Source organism: Aptenodytes patagonicus, chromosome 2 (assembly GCF_965638725.1).
Source record: "Aptenodytes patagonicus chromosome 2, bAptPat1.pri.cur, whole genome shotgun sequence".
In the NCBI taxonomy this organism is placed as follows: domain Eukaryota; kingdom Metazoa; phylum Chordata; class Aves; order Sphenisciformes; family Spheniscidae; genus Aptenodytes; species Aptenodytes patagonicus.
This window is the reverse complement of record NC_134950.1, coordinates 124,257,480-124,277,419: the sequence shown is the minus strand read 5'-3', so window position 1 is coordinate 124,277,419 and position 19,940 is coordinate 124,257,480. Positions and strand designations below refer to the sequence as shown.

The 19,940-nt window shown below is 38.9% G+C and overlaps 1 protein-coding gene across 1 annotated transcript in view; it reads left to right on the top strand.

Moving 5' to 3' along the window:
* The window catches only part of COL6A6 (collagen type VI alpha 6 chain), a 66,984-nt gene extending 48,196 nt beyond the window's left edge, over positions 1-18,788 (top strand). The window contains 16 exon segments of the mRNA XM_076332109.1: positions 434-496; positions 1,394-1,456; positions 3,073-3,135; positions 3,577-3,627; positions 5,702-5,737; positions 5,866-5,928; positions 6,246-6,308; positions 8,566-8,601; positions 9,475-9,511; positions 10,089-10,100; positions 10,209-10,696; positions 13,357-13,447; positions 14,549-15,220; positions 16,121-16,214; positions 16,434-16,702; positions 18,616-18,788. Coding sequence (XP_076188224.1) covers positions 434-496; positions 1,394-1,456; positions 3,073-3,135; positions 3,577-3,627; positions 5,702-5,737; positions 5,866-5,928; positions 6,246-6,308; positions 8,566-8,601; positions 9,475-9,511; positions 10,089-10,100; positions 10,209-10,696; positions 13,357-13,447; positions 14,549-15,220; positions 16,121-16,214; positions 16,434-16,702; positions 18,616-18,788 — 2,274 coding nt within the window.
* Positions 18,789-19,940: the final 1,152 nt, after the last annotated feature.

Sequence of the window (19,940 nt, the reverse complement as noted above, 5' to 3'; positions counted from 1 at the left end):
TGACAGAACTAATGAGGAAAGCTTTGCATTTTAAAAATTTGCTTGGTGCAGTCATTTTGAAGAGAATTACGGTGGTAGACTACTTATAGTAGCTTCCAGATTTCAGCTGCTCTTAGATGCTCTAAAGATGCTCTTAACTTTAAGTTTTAAGATACAGGCATTTGGAGAAAGTGTGCCTAGTTGATAGTGGGTTGCTTATGGCTCCCTTGGTATCTTAGACACTTCAGTGGCTCTCTGAATATGGCCCTCAGGCAACGAGCATCTCAGCTGCTTCACACAGGCAAATCTTTACAACCAAACAGCCAGAAGTTTCACCTGTGCATTAACGCTTGCAAAACAGGCACTTGGATTCTGGTCATTGCAGCAATCTAATCTTCACTGAAAGGCTATCAACATTGAACTGACTTTTTTTTCAATGGCTTTTTTACATCAGGGCCCAAGAGGACTACAAGGGATCAGAGGACCTCCAGGACCACAAGGCATGCCAGGCCCTCTGGTTAGCTTTAAATAATATATTCCTGCTGTACACATGAGGGTTTTTCGTTCTCAGTGTTGATATTATTCTTATATAGAGTTTTTTAAGAACTTATAGAAAGAAGAAACTGAGGGTTTTTCAGTATAGTACTTAAGGAAACTGATTTGCAGCCTCATATGTTAAAATAACAGCCTTGAAAATAAGTTTAGGTGGGTGAATAGGAAGTGAACTTCAGTGTTACCAAGCTTTTGCATGTTCGTAATGAAAAGCCTTAGCTCTAGATTCCACTCTCAGTTCTATAGTATCAGGACTAACAGCATGGCTTGCAGCATGTATAAATACAGATGTATAGTGGTGTAGTTGAGGGCAAAGTTAGATAATGGTCAGTGGTTTCATTAAACTATGGCCTGTGAGATTTAATGCTAGTGTATGATGACATTGTAACTATTGAGCACTGCCTGCTGATCTTCTCACTTGTGTGATGCTGTTGATTTTGGGGGTTCTTATTCTGGAATTACACCAGTGTAACTCAGGACTGGAATGTCCTCCTCTGTTGGCCTTGGGCATCTGCTTCAGTCATGTAATGATGCTTGTGCTTACACACCCATTTGTATGTGTGTATATAGATATTCATATTGTTTGTGCACATACGCATGTATTCACTAGGTATCTATGTAGATAGAAAATAACATTTGTGTCATACTTAATAACATTTTGAGAATTTTAAAGCAGTCGTACAGAAAACAGGAAATAACTGGAATGGTAGCTTGACCAGTAACTCTTACTATGGTCCTCAAAAGCCTGTTAATGTGCTAATACACTGATTCTGTAATAATTTCAAGTGGCAATGAATCCTTGAGTGCAATGAGCCCTTGAGTCTTCATTGTGCAGCTTTTAATTGATAACTTCTGATTACAGGCTAGTCTGGGGGCCCCAGGTTCACCTGGCTCTGTTGGAAAGTTAGGTGCGAGAGGACCAAAGGTAAAGATTTTTAAGGTACCTAATTGCAGCAATCTAACAGCATCATTCATTCAAGAATCTGACTGAAGATGCATGAAGTAACACTTGCGTTGTTCCTATGGAACATGTGAAGAATGTTAAGTTTTATACACATTTTTAGACTGCATGGGAAGGCAAGTGATGTGTTCAAGGTAATCTTACAGGTGTCAGAGCTATGCTAAGAAGTTTTTAGTGTTTCCATGACGGCTGTTTTAATTGCTGTTGTGGTCATGGTTCTCAGTGGGTCCTGGCTTCTCACAAAATGTAGTAGGGATATGGCACTGCTGACCCTTGAGCTTGTGCTATGATTCCTAGAATCCGTCCAATCCATTAAAAATACGTGTACCAGTTAATCATAGAATCATAGAATGTCTCAAGTTGGAAGGGACCCACAAGGTTCATCGAGTCCAACTCGCTGCTTCTCGCAGGACTGCCTAAAACTAAACCATATGACTAAGAGCGTCATCCAGACGCTCCTTGAACTCCGACAGGCTTGGTGCCATGACCGCTTCCCTGGGGACCCTGTCCCAGTGACCGACCACCCTCTCAGTGAAGAACCTTTTCCTAATGTCCAGTCTGAACTTCCACATTCAGTGAAGCATAGCTGCTTATTTTAAACTTTTTGTTGTGAAGATTCCTAACCAGTTCAAGGAACCTTGACTGTTATGATGTATATTATACAGGAATGAACATGTTGAAGAACTGAACCAACATGAAGTTAAACAGAAAGGCTTATACTAATAGGTGGTCCACACTATGGTTCACTTACTTATAATAAATGTTATCCCTTACTTTCCTTTCATTAATGTGCGTTGATATGGGAGACTTACTTTATTAAATAAAAATATCTCATTTTAGGTGTTGTTGCATCTCTGGATCTAAAAGGCATAAATAATACCAGTTAGCTAAGCCTTTCAGTCTCTTTAAAGGGTTATTACATTCAGTGTGTTATTACATTCAGTGACAGAGAGGTATCAGAAGGTCAAAGTGCTACTATGAGAAGAGTCACTGTGTGAAAACGTACAGTGAAACAGTGACAAAAATTGGGAAGAAACACAGGGATTTAATCCATCATACATTCCATTTTCTCCATCTGGTTTTGTGCTGTTTAATATTGGGATTCTTGTTAGAAGAAAGTTCATTATGAAAGTGAAAACCAAGAAAGGAACTGAAGAAAACTTGCAAGAGGACTAAGAGCACAGTGCAGACAGCCTGCCTGAGAAATACTGTCTGCTATCAACAGATGCTTCAGGCTGGTAGAATTCCAGGCTATGTCCTGCTACCATTAATATAACTTTTTTCCAGAAAACACTCTTTTCACTGGTAATTCTGTATAACAATAGGAGTTTTATTGAATGAAGGTCTTTGGGGTTTAGCTGCATGAATGCTCAGCATATTCTGATTTGCCAAGTACTTTCCATTTCCACCCCAAAGAACCTTCCATGAAACATGGTCTGTAATGGAATGCTTTCGACCGGCATCAAGTAGTCTATAAAATGTATAAGCACACTTCAGTCTAGCAGACAAGTTTACATTTCAGAAAGAAGAATTATCCTGAATGAGCCAAACTAATACCTTTTATGTTTCAATTATAACAGGGTGAACCTGGTGACCCTGGAGAGAAGGGCCCAGTGGGACCAGCTGGATGGAGAGGCAAGCCTGTGAGTCTTTTTGCCCGAATTCAGGGCCCCTATAGTTTAATACCCATCGTTGTGAATCAGTACAGTTCATTCCCTTCTATTTTCTCCATTTGATACAATTAAAATTATTTCACACTTGGTTCTCAGTTTCCTTATTGACACCAGATTCCTTGTGGGCTAGAGAGAATATTTTTCCCACCAGGTTCTCTAGGAGAGAGAGAATATGCTAGAGGTAGGGCACACAGTGGAGAGGAACTGTGGCCTTAATCCTTGTTTTCTCTCTACAGATTATGCCACCATTTGCTACTGTTTTTAGACTGTGTTGTGATAGCTTGCCCTACTTCATCAGTCTTAATAGCCTGGGCACCTCATTGTAATGGGAGATCTTTACTCCAAAATGAAATTGGATGTGAGTCTAATCCTCTATTAAAAGCTAACTCATGATATATTCAACCTATGCAGGGCATGGATGGCAGAGATGCCTACGGTCCTGAAGGAAGCAGAGGAGCTAAGGTGAGTGCTTAGAGTCAGGATGTCTCACAGTCTTCATTCTGCAGTGTCAAATCAAACATGACCATCTATATTTGATTCAAAAGAAATGTAAGACGTGGCCAAAGTGCATTTCTGAGGTTCAGTAAGAGGCTCATTCTTCCCACAACCATCCTTGTGAGAAATTCTGCAATAGGATGTTCTTTTGAGAACCACTCTCTCTTACTCTTTCCCTTGATGTGTGTATGTATGTATATGGATATGGGGGATTGTACTTCTTGGAGTACACAGTGCTTTCTCCCCACTTCAGTCTGCTTGACTAGCCACTTTTGTTGGCAAGCATTGGTGGGCCAGCCACCTTGGACTCTTTTAAGTTTTCTTCTTTCAGAGGAGGGATTCCTTGATTACCAAGGTGAGGGTGATACTCTCCAAACATCCTTGCTGTTTTAATGTGAAATATTCTTCCTTGTGCTCCTATGGTCAGCAATAAGATCTGTGGATTAACCTCTGGATTGCTACATATTTAGAAATTCTTATCATTCCCTTCACAGCCCTGAAAAAATAGCAGTGAAATGCCTACTTCTCTAAAAACATACAAGAATCCAGCTAAAATAAAAAGTATACCGAAAGGATGAGGTCAAAATCATGGCACCAGTGGCACCAATGGGTCAGTCCGTGAGCAAAATGGTCAGGATATTGGAAACAGCTGCCGTCCTCCTTTCAAAGAGTTTGTGTAGTGTTACAACACTAATCCTTTCCCATTGCTTGTGAAACAGAAGTGGTCCAATGGATCTCACTGGAGGCCCATCTGTTTCACTCTCCCTTTTTGTGGAAGAAGCAGAGTGCTGCAGAAGCTGCAGAAAAGATAAGAAAAGCTTCCCAGGAGCCTCTCCAACTGATGAGCTTCTTTTTCTAAAATGGCTTTTTATTAAAATGACTCTTGATGCTTCTTATTATCCAACCTCTTTTCTTACCTTCTTAGCCCCAACAATTTCCTTTGATGGGAGAGTTTCACAGGTTACACATATGTTATATGCAAGACTAGTTCTTTTAATCTCTTGGAGTCTCCCACTTGTTCGTTTCAGGGAACATCCTTCTTGTTACAAGAAATGAGGAAAAAAGGTTTCTGCTAAATCTTCTTGTCATTATTCATTGTTTTAAAGGATTGACTTAAAGCCCTTCTTATACATTGATGTGTCTGCCCAAGGTTTGGCAGAGCCTGTATTAAAGCAATTAATAAAAACAAACAAAAAACCAATTCACCCCAGAATACTGATCCCGAAAGAGTTGGTTTCCCCTGATAGCTAAGAGAACAGCCTTTAGTATAGGTTTTACTTAAGGTTGCTATTAATTATACAGGTTCACAGTCACATTACACTCTCTTAGGTGTATGTGGGGCCTGTGTGCATGTAATTTTCTAGAAATTGTAGGATAAAGTCATATGATGTTTGACAAGCATGTCCACTTTCATGGGAGGGAACTCTTAAAACAAGGACAGTTTTAAGGACAAACAAGAACTCTTAAGGACAAGGACAGTAAGCAGTGTGAGTTCTGATAGTTACTCTAATGTCAAGGAAAGACACACTTCAGTTCTGATTGGTCTTTGTGAGAGTTCTCGTATTTCTCATATACGAGCAAAGAACACACCGAAAACTGAAGTAACTGAAAACAAGTAATGAAGTGACTTCTAATATGCCAACAAAATATTATGGTATCACTGTTTAGTATGGAGGGTACAACATTTTGAAACTGCATTCAAACGCTGAGTTCTGAATGTTATACTTACGATTGCTGAATGTGAATTCCACTGTATGTTGCTAGGAGGCCTAAATAAGTTTTGATAAAACACTTATTTGAGAAATGGAATACTCTTGAAAATTCAGAAACTGTTGGAAATTTTTGAAATGCTCTTCCTTTAGATGAACAAGGTGTTAATCTAAAATGGTGTTATTTGAGACCAGAGTAGTAGCCACTGTTACTTGAATGGGGTGGAACGCTAAGAATAAATTTGAAATAGTTTTTAGTTTAAAGACTTTAAACACTAAGCAGATCACAAAGTTCTAGATTCTTAGGAAGTCTTTGTCCTTTCTTTTGGTAGGGAGAATCTGGATTCATAGGATATCCTGGTCCAGAGGTATGATTAAATGGGCATGTTTGCTTTCTTTATGTCTTGTTTTACATTATTCTTGTTTGGAAGTGGTTATCTGTCTTTCTGTCTGTCTTCTCCTTTCCTGTAAAGTCCTGGATTTCATTAATTTTCAGGGAGAAGATGGAGACCCGGGAATTCCAGGAGCTGAAGGACCCAAAGGAGTTAGGGGTAGAAGAGTAAGGATGATAAATCTGTTAACTCTGTGAACAGTTCTATAAGTAAAGCCCTTATGTCTTAAGTGTTTCCTCACCAAAAATTTTTGAAATTGGTTCCCACTCTGATCTTTTATTGCCATATCCGGGGGAAGAGGTCTTGAGAGAATGCAGGTCTAAGTCTTTAGAGATGTTAGTTGCTAATAATTCTGAGGGATAGTAGTCATCTTTATGTAAATGCAGGATCCAACTCACAATATAGTTATAGAGGTTTTTGTCTGCTGAAATTCTGCACCTGTGTGTGCAATTATAAAGAATAAAACTTGTATTTCTATTTTTAGGGTAATGCTGGCACACCAGGTTCCCTGGGAGATCCAGGGGACCAAGGGCCATCAGGACCTATGGTAATGTATTTTTATTTTACAAAATCATTCAGATTTCTCTTAAGCTTGCTGTTAGATTAATGGAATATTTAACAATGTTTCATCTGGTAAACTATGCGTAATCAGCCTGGCGGTTGTATAGAGTTACGTCTTGCCTGTGAATGTGTATGCACAAGAGCACCTGCTGTTGGAAATGGAACTGCAACGATACAATGCAGGGCAGAATTTCTTCCACAGTATTTAGTATTGTCTTTAGGCTGGGTAAATATCTAATTAAAAAAGAAGAGAGTACTAAAATGTAGAACTGGATTGTTCTGCTGAAAGCCAATGTATTTTTTCATTTAAAAAAAAAACCATTTAAAATCAGACTTGCAATTGCAGGCACTTACTTGAAGCTTAAATTGACCTATTAATCCTTATATACAAGTAGATGTCTTGATGTACTTTTCCAGTGTCTGTGATCTGCATTTTATACAACAAAAAGTTTTATTCTCTATCTAAGCAGGGGAAAGGATCGTGGATTTCAGTAGGATTTAGGACTAACATTGTAGGCAGTTAGGAAAATCCCTGTATGTGTCTATCTTTATCTTGCAGCAGTTCTGTAAATCAGCTCCATGGTGACCAAAAACAATCCCTACTGTTAATTATTTTCTTGTTAAACTTTCTTAAGCTTACTCTTTTAGTTTAAATATGGAACATTATTGATAACAGTACCTTTATCTGTATAACATGGCCCAAGGGATACATGCAACTTAGAAAACAATTTTTTTTTTTGTCATTACACTGTGCTGGTCCATGAATGTGCTTGGCCCACTTTATTTTATGATGCTGGGCACAAGAATGGCCAAGAGTGCCAGCTGGAATGCATTGCCCTCCCTGCTGCTTAGCTGCTCACATAACGTTACAGACAAACAGACTTTGTGTGCTGATGAGCCAGATAGCTGTTGGCCTTGCCAATCCAGGGTCCAAGAAGTCTTCAGAGATTTCAAGCTCGAGATCTCCTCTTTAGATGTAGAAGTGAGAGTGGACCTTGGGAGGTATGGGCTTGGTGGGATTATTGTAGTAGCAGTGCATCAGTGAAATGGGAAGGTGGGAATTCTGTGGGAAGTGGAAGAGATAGGGATGCAGGAAGGGGTACAGCTAGTAGGCAGGGCCAGCCAAAACAGGCCTGTTTTACCCATCCTTCCTAACTTGGGGGCATGATTATCTGTATGGGTCGAGTCTGCACAGCTCAGTGACCACTAATAAGCTATTGCAAGTAGCGTTCATTAGGGCTCAGGCAATTCACAGTCAACTCTTGCTGAACAGTACCAAAGAAGAACTGGGACCTGCTGGGAAACATAAGAAGATAAAAGCATGGAGTGGCTGCGATGGTGCTAGCAGCAAGACAGCAGAGGAGATGGGGAAGGTAGCTCAGGCAGGAGATGGAGGAATGGAAGTTTAATTGGAGGGGGAAGCAACAAATATGGAGATGGGGTTGTAATTTGGGGATGTAAGGAAGTACATGATCTTGGTAAACTGTAGTTTTATGGTGGAGAGAGGCTATGGTAAAGGTTGTGGGATGTGGAGTTCAAATTTTTCTGGTGTGTCTCACTGCAGCCCCCTGCGAGTAAGTGAAAATTTTCAGTAGTCTTGCTACACATCTGAATTGCACACATGATGAAAACTTTCAAGCTGTCTTGGAAAAAAGTTATTTTCCTTGTATTTTATTCCTGTTATGAAGATTAAATAATACTTTTATTTTGAAAAAAGATGCTTGGAATCCTGGCATTTGCCCACAGCTCCCAAGGAGAAGGCTGCAGAGCAGCCAAAGCTAGCTAGCCTGGTTGAGAAGTCATGATGTGTGTATGGTCTTGCAGGATCTCTCGAGGTAGAACTGTGGCTATTGTACCCTGCAAGAGGAGAGGGCAAGCCTATCACACATCAGAGGTTGAAAAGGATGTAAGGTGCAGATAACTGAACCACACCACAGAAAGTGCTGTTTAGAAAGGAAATCCGGTGCTGAATTATACTGGTCCTTAAGGGCAACAAGTATTGAACATTTATAAAAACAGGAAGGAAAATGGACTGAGAAATAGGTCTGAGAAGTAGTCTGCAACTCTGTTGGGAACAGGACCACAGAAATCTCTGCTGGGAACTGATGTCTCCTCATATTTCAAATTCACAAATGGTTATCAGGTAAACACTGTATGCCTGCATTTTCTTTGGGCTACAGAGTCATAGACGGAAATACCTTATCAGGGTCTGATTTTCTGGACCTGTGTTTAATTTATTTCAGGGTGCCAAGGGACCAATGGGCACCATTTTAATGGAAGTAAGTAACTACCTTACAGCTAACTGCACACTGCATGGAACTAACAGTTTTAGTCTTCTTCCATTTATAAGCACTGACTGCAATAAGCACAATTAGCTGTTGGAAAACCATATCCTTTTCAAATACTTGTCAGAGTGCAGTGGGTTTTTCTGACCGTGCAAATAATCAAGGACTGAGAAACAATTATGCATATGGATTAACACCATGTCCAAACTTTGACTAACTGTTGGACCATTAATTCCTTTATCTGTTTCTTCATTCACATCAGTTTACACACCAGCTCAGGTTTAGGGTTACTTTTCACCCTCTTGTAAAGGAAGGCATTTCTTCAGCAACAGCTGTTTTCACTGGGAATAGCAGGGCAGGATTTCTTCAGAATCCTGATCCCATGTAAAATGAACACTTCTGAGTAAAGGCTCCATCTAATTCTTGCATGGACAACTACCTGCAGGCAACACTATTGCAGGTGTGTTCTATGTCCAAAGCGGGTCCTCTCCTCCTTCGTGGACCTCTCTCTTCCTATGTGAGTTGCTGTTGAAATGCCCATTCTTCTATGGAAGTGCCATTGCCTGGTGACCTCCTAGATCAGATTATTACACAAAATAAAGAAAGGATAAATGGTTGCTTAATACTCCAGAGCATGATTAAATGCCAACAGGACATGTCTAAAAAACCCCTTAGTTTCTGCAGCAGGGGCAGAGCCCCTGTATTATTTGAAATAGAGAGGAACTGGAATGTGTGATTCTGGATTTGCTGTAGTGAGAGTTAGTTCAGGAGCTGGGATATGACCTTCAGCTCAAACCAATAGTAAGATTCCCAGTCTGGGATGGTCTGGGATTTGCCATTAATTGCTTTTTTGTTTTGCTCCTGCAGCCTTGTGAACTTGTGAATTTTACACGAAAAAACTGCCGTAAGTAGGGAGCATCTTCTTTTACCTCTGATTCCACCTAGTCACTCTTCTTAAAAGGAATAAACTCCACTGGAAACCCTGTAGACTGGTAGTTTGAATCTGGGTTCAATCTGATGTCTGGTAGTTGTTAACTGTGAGGGGTTTTCAGGAGGTGTATGAAACAGGCTTACGCTTTTTGCTCATTTTTCCTCTCTCTTAATTACAAAAACTGTAATAAATGTCTCTTGTCCTCATTTAAGATTAAATTAATTCTGTGACATTGTGCCAACCTCCTTTGGGGAATTCTCTGAGAGAAGACAATATTTGTGTATCACCTGTCCTCCGGATTTGGAGTGTTCATTCTCTCTCAGACTTGTATGCTCAGCAGAACCCAGAACAATTTCTTTAATTCTCATCCAGTAAAATTGCAGTATTTTGAATATTTGATTGTGGAAGAGGAGTGTTGTCTCTCACTGGAAGATTCTGTCAGTTGTCTGAGCTTTGGATCAGGCTCTTTAGTGAAGGCAAGTGAATATGTCACTATTTTAATGAATATGAGTCCAAAATAAATTACTTGCTCTCTACCTCTTCATTCCAGCTTGCTCATCAGGTAAGCCCATCTGGCATCTGCATGTCCATTCTTTTATAGACTTGAAGAAAAAACTAACGTTTGAGTTGTGGAAAGGTTCTCACACAAATTTTTTATTTCAACATACAGACACATGTCCAGTTTATCCAACTGAAGTGGTATTTGCCTTCGATATGTCTGAAGATGTTATGTCAGCTACATTTGAAAGAATGAGGAACATTGTTATGTTATTGCTGAAGACCATTAAGATCAGTGAAAGCAATTGCCCAACAGGCGCTCGTGTCTCCGTTGTTTCTTTCAATACCAATATGCGCTATCTCATCCGATTCTCAGAATTCCAAAAAAGCAACTTGCTGCTAGAAGCAGTCCAGAGAATACCACTAGAGAGATCCACTGGAAAACGTAATATTGGGGCAGCCATGAGATTTGTTGCAAGAAATGTCTTCAAACGTGTTCGTCAGGGCATCCTCACAAGAAAAGTTGCCCTATTTTTTGCCAATGGTCCATCGCAGGATGATGTTTCCATCAGCACAGCTGTACTTGAGTTGAGTGCCTTGGATATCACTCCAGTGGTTATTGCCTTCAGTGAAGTGCCAAATGTCAGACGTGCCTTCTCAGTAAGTAGGTAGACTATAGGAAATTGAGTCAGTCATCCATTTGCTTATTATCGACTAATATTTGAGTAAAGCGTGCTCTCAAGCCAGTAAGTTCTACAGGAGCTGTCCGATCCCCGATTAGAAAGGGGTATATTAAAGGTTACTATTTTAACAAAGAAACGCTGATTCCCTTGACCGTAATGATCACCATTTGACCTCTTTCTGCACATGAATTATTTATGACTTGTGCTTTTAGGCCAAATCACAGAATTTCAATAACATTGTGTTAATTTCACTTGGTTGCCTATGCCATTTCTCTTCTGCAGTTGTGACATGTACTAACCATTTAATTAATAAACTGTGGCCCTAGAAAAAGTAGTAGTAGAAGGCTTCAAGTACTCCACGTTTTTTTTCAAAAGAAAATTAAATTAAGCAAAACCTCTTTTGATAGCTGTATTGCCATTAGTACAGGAGAAAATTAACAACTTTTGTTTTAAAATATGACTTCATATAAAAAGATAGTAAACAAAAATAAGCAATCCATTTTACCAGCTACCAAAGGAAAACAATTCTAAGTTTCTTTAAGGTTTCATAATATGGATTCCATGTTCTCTCTCTTTTCAATTTATTTTTTTATCATCTGTGCTCAGTTTTAACTTTTTTGAAATAAAATTCCTTCCAGCTGCTGTTTCTTCAAAATTATCCTTATAGAAAGAAACTGTGTTTACTTACATGTGACAAAAAGTGCAAAACTTAAATCTAAGTTCTGATCTAGTAACATCTAAGTCAGCCCTTTAATCTTCATATTACATTTATTCTCATGCAGCCTCATATCTGTTAGTCAATTCACATATTTGTCTGGCTGAATGTTAATTTAGCATCATGAAAACATTCTGCTGGCGTATGAGAAGGAAGCTTATAGTTTATTCACTGGGTTGCTCCACAGGATAAACAGGAGCAAGCATCAGTATTTTGTTTACTTAGCATAAGCAGATTACGAATCCAAATGCGTATGATGACATCTGGTATTTACAAAGGTGCCAACTTTCCATAAATCAGTTTTTAGAGTAGGAAAGTTTAAAAAAGCTGCTTAGCAGCGGGAAAGGCAAAAGATTCACTGCCCAGCTCTCCTTTATGGGTACAGTGATGGGAAGGCAACCAACCTCCCCACCACCACCCAAGAAAATACAACCTCACTTTTTATTTCAGGTGGACTTCTGCCCTTGCAGTTGAGAGGTGGCTTAATCTTCATGATCCTACCAGCCTGTAGCCACAGATACTTACTGGCTTTGGTTAGTTTGCTTTAGGAGCCTTAGTTTGGAGATCACTTAAACAGTCATTGCCAGTTCTAATTCCTTTGAAGAGGCCTATCTATAACATCCTTTACAGACATTAATCAGAAGTTGTGTTGTATATGCGTTGTGTGTAACACACACAAAGTTTAAGTTTAATGCAAAGAAGTAATTATTTCTTTCATCACCATTTTAGCTTATCCATATATAAATTCATTTCCTGCAATATTATGATATTATACAGCCATTTTTATTTATCTTAGTCCACAAGGAAATGTTTTTTCCCTTGAATCATATTTGGATGAGGTTGGGTGGTCAGTGAAATTGTAGGATGTTGTTGGAGTTTATTCAGGGTTCCTCAAGCATTTCTGTGGTCAAATCTTCTACTGGGGAAGATTGTCTTTCTTCAGCTGATCACAGGCAACACATAGGTTGTTCTAATGCTAGAATTTTCTAATGCTAGAATTTTCTCTCCCAAGAAAACATCTTCACTGTGAAGGATTTCTCTTTGTCCCAGAAAGAGCCGAGATAGGAGATCCTGCACTTTTCTCTGTAGCACCCTACTAAGAAAAGAAAAAAAGTGATAGCCCTTCACTGGCAAAAAAAAAAAAAAAGTCTTCATACCTTTTACTTGTGCTGAGATTTCCATTCATACCTATAAAGCTGTCTTCCCATTTTTTTAAAAGAAAGTATTTTTCAGGCCAGAACATAGTGCTCTGCATTGTCAAGGGGAGAATATGGTGACCTTTACAGAAAAGCTCTTGATATATGAATTTAAACCATGAGGGTTTTCTTTCATTTGCATTCAATTGCCATCCCACAATGACTCATTTTTCCCCTCATTTGTATTACAGTAGCACACAGCCACCCCAATCAAGACCTGAGTAGCCATATTGCATACAAACAGAGAATAGAAGTTGAGTCCCTACCTGATCTAGGAAGAGCAGAAAGACAACATATAAAGTGAATGTGAACAGAGGACCTAAATTCAACACCATGCAGAAATATCTGAGCTAGCTTTGAATAATCTATCATGACTGTCTTAATGCATTACTCCTAGCTAATAAGCTGTGCTAACAGCAATTAATTGTCATTAGCAGCTATACTAACTTGGCAGTCTCTGTATAGCACAGCATGGAGTTAAACCTTTAGGCACAAAGCGGTTTCCCTGTAATGCTCCAGGGCAATCAGAATGCTCCAGAATGGCAACTGAAAAAGTCTTCTGTGTAGCTGTTCAATATTACAATAGCAGTGAAATCACCAATTTAGGGATACTATCTATTTTAACAGAGAAATAGTAATGACATTGAGTATTAAGAACAAAGAGAAAACATCTGTATTTTGTGTATATCTTTTTAATGTCACTTTTGTGTCTGCTTTAAAACATAGATTGATGATACTAGAAGATTTCAATTATTTGTTTGGGAAAGACAACAGGATGAAAGTTTGGAGAGCATCACATATTGTACACTTTGCTTCGGTAAGACATCTTACAAATTCCAGCTGTTGTATCGGTCTTTTCACCCTTTCCATAACAAATCCTATAGATTTTATTTTGCAATGTGGTGTTGGGGAATTTTTATGATACCTCTTAAACACGTTTGTGCTTAAATATAAAAAAAAAATATTAATGAACAATGTATTGGGCATAGTCCTACTGCCATAAGTGGTTCTACAAGGAGTCTCAAAGATGCATTAAGACCTGATTCCTTATATACGCTTGCACCAGCACCAATCCCATGAGTGGTTGCATGGGGCACCTCAGCCCAGCTCTGCTGCCCAAAGGTGGTCCCTGAGTGCTTGAATTCCAGGATGGCTACAAGACAATGGTGTGGCTGTTTCTTATCATCACCAAGGGAAACTTCACTACCTTACAGGGAGTCGTTCTGTCTCTGGCATTCCTGCTTCCAGCCAGTTTAACCCCTTCTGCAACTGGGCCTTCTTGCCCTCCATGCCAGATCATTCCTTGGTTACAGATTACCACTGCTGAGAAGTTACAATTTGAATTTTCCCTTCAGTGGATGGTAAGAATTAGAATCTCAAAACCACAAAAGCTGTTTAATTAGTTGCTGTCTCAGCCATGTGAAATGAATTATTGTGTTTGGCATTTCCTTTTTAACAGAAATGCACTTAAAATAGCATTATGATTCTGGGAAACCAGGCTCATTTACTGTAAATTCTACATTGTGAGGGGGGGAGAAGCTACTAAATGATAATATTTCAGAATGCTGAACAATAGTCTGAGATGAAAAACAGAGTTTGTTCCAGTGTCCTTTACAATGTTTAGATTTTGACAGAAGAAAATTTCTCAAGGGAGCTCTTATCTGTTAAGTTTTACCTTATGAACATTTTTTGCTCTCATGCCTGAATGATTTCCCATGGTATCTCAAAACCTTGTTCAGCAAGACTCATCTGTTGTTCCTTACTAAAACAACAAGATTTCAAGTTGCCAAATTGATTTTTTTAATCAAAACTTAGGAAAGATAAAATAGATGAATAGGACTGTGTGAATTTTTTTTCTAAACTCTTGCTTTTGTTGTATTGCTAAATAGTTTGCTGCCTATTGCCTCTTCCTCTCTAGATAAATGCAAACCGAGTACCAACTGCGAGGTGCCCTTTTCTCCCCCTGTTCTGATGGATATGGATATCACTTACATAATGGACAGCTCTCGCAGCATCAGCAGCAAAGAGTTTCAGAGAGCCAAAGACTTTGTGAGCAACATGCTAGATCAGTTTGTCGTTTCCTCACAGCCAAACGAATCATATGGAGGCATCAGAGTGGCACTGGTGCAGCAGGCTCCCATGGGCTTCTTGCCTGATAGAAACCAGACCCCTGTGGCCTTGGAGTTTGATCTAGTCACATACAGCAATAAAGATTTGATGAAGAAACATATCCAAGAGTCTGTTCACCAACTGGAAGGGCCATCAGCCATTGCTTCTGCCCTACAGTGGACGGTTGAAAATGTATTCTTTAAAGCCCCCAGCCAAAGAAAACACAGGGTCATATTTGCAATAGTTGGAAGCAAAACAAGCACGTGGGACAGAGAGAAGCTGAGAGAGATTTCACTCGGAGCCAAGTGCCAAGGATTCACCTTGTTCACTCTTGCACTTGGCAATGATGTGAGTGACAATCAGCTGATGGAGCTGTCAAGCTCCCCCACAGACCAGCACTTACTGACATTGGGCAGGGTTTCAATGTCTGAGATGGTATATGCTCAGAGGTTTAGCCGGGCATTTCTAAATCTTCTACAACGTAAGTAGCATGCAACGGCGTTTGCTTAAATTATGGAAAGAAAGAAATGCTGTGTAGAAAAAGGTAGTCAGTGTATATGCGCTATCATTCAGTTTCTAGTCATAGTTTAGCTAGCCAATCTTTCATCTTTAGTTTGCTGCAGATGCTGGACACTAATAGAAGTGCCAGTAATGACAGAACAGCATTATACTCTAATGGTGCCTTTGGCCAAAGTCATAAGTAGTTTTTTTCCCTTAAGTTTGTATTTAATGTGTGGCTTTGTTGGCTCCACTTTCACTAAAGACAGATCATTCTTCAGCTAAGAGAACACGGTTATATTCCTGATTTAGGCCTACGTTTCTCCTCTGACCATTGGCAGGACCAGATTTACTGAGCTGTTTATGCCTGTTTAGGCTTTGGGGCAGATACAAGTTTAAACATTTAGCAGACTTGGCATTAACCTCTCTTTACTGCAGTAACCTCTCTTTACTGCAGTTATTCCTCCTCTGCAGAGCAGAGAAAGAACTTCTTCCCTTTTCAAGACACATTCATGCAGATTAGCAGGTCTTAGGTGCTTTGAAATACAAATGGGAATATCAAGAAGGAAATTGTCACTGATTTAAAATCCTCATCAGAAGCATGTGCTTAGAGATGTCAAAGTTTCTATAGAAGGATAAATAATGTATTACAGAGCAAGACAAAAGTATAAAAGGTTGGTTCAGGAGTCATTCTCGTCTAGCTGATCTCTAACATAATTTTCATTTTCCTGGGCATAGTGCCAGTCACTCTAGATACGGTGTGTTACTTATTGAAAGATGCAACTCCAGTTCACAACAAAAAAAATCGTGGTACTTTTTATTAAACATACTGGGGTTTGGAGGACTTTAAAACTCACCCGTGGTACCTGTGCTTTCCCCACAGAAGAAATGAACAGCTATCCTTCACCTGAACTTCAAGAAGAGTGTGAAAACTTAGATCAGGAAGACACACAACAGCAAGCGTCTATGAATGAAAGGTTTGGAATTGCTTGTTAAACTTTTGGAGTGTGTATCTCTGAGCATAAGATTTCTCCCTTTGGGTTAGTAGTTATATTTAAAGTAGCTTTAACAGAAACAGGATCAGGATCAAAAATTTTTTTCACGGTATTCAGAAGGAATGAACCAGATGCATTTTTCAAGGCCATACTGGTGCTTAAATACTTAATTTCTTCTTTTTTTTCCCCTCTCCTTGGAAGGATGCCTTTTCCTGGAACTGATGAAGCTGGTTATGGTCATGGTTTAGAAGACATTGAAAGAACTGAAAGTAGAGTCCTGGAGAATATTAGAGATACCACCACAGAACCTGTATACACAATGCCAGAAAAGGGATATGATTATGAAGAGAATGAGTATTTCACAGAGGAAGATACTGAAGGAGAAAAGCCACAAGAGTATGGAGAAACTCAGGAGAATGAGGAAAACTTGGAGGCAACAGTAGAGACTAGAGCTGCCTATAGTGATTATGGTATGATTTTAGAATATGAAAATCTTTTTTAATTCAGTAACAAGACTCTAAATTGTGAAGGGCTCAGTTGAATATTTACGCAGTATGAAGCATTTCCATTACATTTTCCAAAGCATTTTGTCACCATATGTTTGTATTCAGTACGAATCTATACAGTAGAGTTTGTAATTAAAGGCTGAACTGCAGGTTTCATTATGACTTTAGCTTTGATTTGTAACTTTTTGTAATAATATAATCTAAAGTTCTAATCCCCTTTACTAAAACAGCTAATCATTTTAAATCCCCAAGTTGCACTGTAATTACTGAGTTACTCCTGCTGCTAACTTAGCTCAACATGGAGGAACTAAATATGTCTCTGCTACAGTCTGTTCCTGTAGGAAGAACAGGATCCCTCAGCAGAGGTATCCTATCAAAATATTCTTCATGTTTTTTACTTTGCTTCCTAATTAGGCATTTTTCTTTGCAGATTTGCCATTTGATACAATAGGTATGGGAAGCTGATTGTGAGATAAGTTGTCACCAACATTCTTTTAACACTATTGTTTTTGTTGTTTAGACTACAATTGGAGAGAATTTCTGTGAAAAAAATGCAATGGTGTCTGCATAGGTTTGGGTGTGGTAGCTCGTTGCTACAGCTGCCATCCTTTTGTTTTTCATCCCTCTCCACTGAAAAATGATTCTGGGAATGTCTGGTAGCCCCATCCCTGATGAAAGAGGACCAATGCTTTTGCAAAACTGTTTTAGTATTGGATCTTTAATTAAGAGCTAATGTACTGCTGGGAATGCCATACCTCCACAGTGCATGACAGACTTGCTGAGCACAGACGGAATTGGTCCAATCGCCTAACTGCACATGTACAATCTTGAATCAGTGCTCCCATTAACCAGTGCATGAACTCTATGGTAACACAGAAAATTCAGCAGCGTGAAGATATGTTACTGTTTATACTTTACAAATAAAATATTTCCTGTGGGGAAATAGTCAGGGTCATTGCACTGATGTTGTGAGCAGTGACCTAAGCCACTTACGGGAGACATATGGATTGCCGTTTCCAATCCTGAGCTGTAATTAGTGACCCAACAGTTTACTTCTAAAAACATGTAGCACAGTTCCAGAACTTGCCTTTTGAGAGATGTACTTTGTACTGATCTATTGCTTGAGATTATTGCGTTTCAGTTGATTAGGAGAAGAAGGTTATGTCATTTTAAATCTTTAGGTTGGGTAATTTTATCAGTATTTTGCTTTATTTCTCAGTGCTTCCCCTTCGATGTCATACAGATACCAAAGTCTAGAGCTGCTCTTCTGACTTCATTTGAGTAACTCTGAATTTACATTGGTGAAAGCTGATTAGATCTGTACTTACTGAATACCAGATTGCTACAAAGTATGCTAGTCTCACCTACTTTTGGGCTAATTTATGCAATTTAAATCTGTATTACTCTGGGATTTGGCTAAGAGACTATCTTGGATAATTTAACCATCTATGTATGTTCATTTATGAAATTTTACTGATGGATACCAGTATAACAAGTTGGAATAAAGAAGAGGGACATTCTGAAAAGTTTTATTTACCTCGTCCCTATAATCCAGGTATAATCATTTTACAATAATTTTAGTAAAAAGTCTATGTTAGAAGACTAAAGACCTTTTAGCATTCCTTCTGTTTATGCCACTGAATCTAGTTGTTTCAGACATTCTTTCTGGTTAAATCAATCATAAGAAGAGGGACTTCAGGCCATGCCGGCACTGTGGGTTTGTGGATGAATACTTAGTGAAGTATTGTAAGACCTTGAACACTGGCCACCTCTCTCATCTCCCAGTTTGCACTGAACATTACTTTTCCCTGAAATTACAATGCTGAGAAGGGTGAATCTTTCTTTCATTAAATCTGTCTCTTATTTGCCTTTTCCAGATGCATGTGACCTTGTTCAAGATAGTGGAGAATGTCAGAATTACATTCTGAAGTGGTACTACGACAAAGAGCAGAAAATGTGTGGTCAGTTCTGGTACGGGGGCTGTGGAGGCAATAAAAATAGATTTGAAACACAAGAAGAATGTGGATTCTTGTGTATAGAGTCTTTCTAGTCCAGAGACAAATTACTTTAATTCTTCAGTTACACTATCAGGGTGATGGGGAAAATGGATTGAAAGAGAAAGCTTTGCATAGCCACTCAGCTTCCATGTTTCAGTTGAAAGAAATACTTGATTGTGAAGTTATTATCTAGTAACTTAATAGTGAAAATAAAATTAAAACTATTTCTCAGTTGATCTGATACATGTTGAGTACTGAGAAACTTGTGTTAGCCAACAGTGTATTGTTTAAAAGGGATAAAAGTATTGAAACTTGACTTTGTTCCATAAATACCAAAATGTGCACTTTCAAAATGTACTGAATAAAACAAAACAGTACCTCAGACATTTTCATGAAATAACATTGGATGCGAGACACTAATGTCAAAATGTTTTCATGCATTTGCTTGCATTTATCCTGCTTATAGAAAATACCAAAAAGCATTTAGCTCTCAAAGGACATAGACTTACTAGAACTTCACTTTGATTTAGAGGATTTTCTACCATAGAGTCATTCTTCGCTTTTTAATTTTTTTCTGAATAATCCAACATGTGAATAAAATCAATCATTCTCAAATATTTCAGTTCTGTTAGTTCTTGAGAAAGAGATGTAAGTGTATTCTCGTAGTGTGGCTTCCCATATGTAAATAAGCATTGGTCCCTTTCCCTTGTTACCAAAGGTTAGACAAGTGCATTCATTTTAGAACATTAGATTTTTGTGGTTGCTCTTGAGGGAAAGAAAAAATCCTGAGGACATCTTCTGATTAAAGATAATAAATGCAATGCCCTGCAGAAGGGTGGGACTTAGCTGAGCTTTCACACTCTGCTGACTTACATAAACTCTGCTGTTGCCCATTTTATGTCTTTAGAAGTCATGGTGCATTTAACTTTGTCACCTTGGGCCACTATTTGTAGAGGTGGCTGTACTCACCTGGAATTTTGTTGTAGACAAATACAGAGAAGAAAAAAATAGATATCTTGTTAGATTTGCATGGACTACTGGCCAAGAGTTCCTCAACAAACTTTTAAGGAACTTGGATTTCCAGAACCTGGTGCTTTTGGCTATCACCTAGAGGGAGTCTATTGTGAACAGTGACTTTGAACAGAGTGGACTCTTGTGAGGCTCTGCCAGCCTTAGGGCTATAATAATGCTGAGCAACTCAATGC